The sequence below is a fragment of the Dendroctonus ponderosae genome, unplaced genomic scaffold (genome assembly GCF_020466585.1).
Source record: "Dendroctonus ponderosae isolate FM_Combo_2020 unplaced genomic scaffold, Dpon_F_20191213v2 Dpon_F_20191213_1, whole genome shotgun sequence".
Taxonomy (NCBI): Eukaryota; Metazoa; Arthropoda; class Insecta; order Coleoptera; family Curculionidae; genus Dendroctonus; species Dendroctonus ponderosae.
In genome coordinates, this window is record NW_026017110.1 from 10,706,934 (window position 1) to 10,707,156 (window position 223).

The 223-nt window shown below is 36.3% G+C and overlaps 1 protein-coding gene across 1 annotated transcript in view; it reads left to right on the forward strand.

Annotated features, from left to right (window-relative positions):
• LOC109535919 (cytoplasmic dynein 2 heavy chain 1) overlaps positions 1–223 on the forward strand; it is a gene marked incomplete in the record, with an annotated part of 19,441 nt that overhangs the window by 231 nt on the left and 18,987 nt on the right. Inside the window, 1 exon segment of the mRNA XM_048660689.1 lies at positions 1–50. Coding sequence (XP_048516646.1) covers positions 1–50 — 50 coding nt within the window.

Sequence of the window (223 nt, forward strand, 5' to 3'; positions counted from 1 at the left end):
CTTTATGTGGGTTTTTGGAAAATAGAGGCAATTTGAGGTTTTCAAAGGCAGTGAGTAACAAGTAGGAACTTTCTAGCACAACGAGTTTTGAGTGATTTAAACCTAAAACGGCTTTGAGGGCGGACACGTTTTGATATTTTTGCAATTTTGTAGTTTTTTATTAAGTTGCTTCGTTCACTTCGCTCAAGTTCACGATAAGCGATCTGGTTTATTCTTTGCTTTT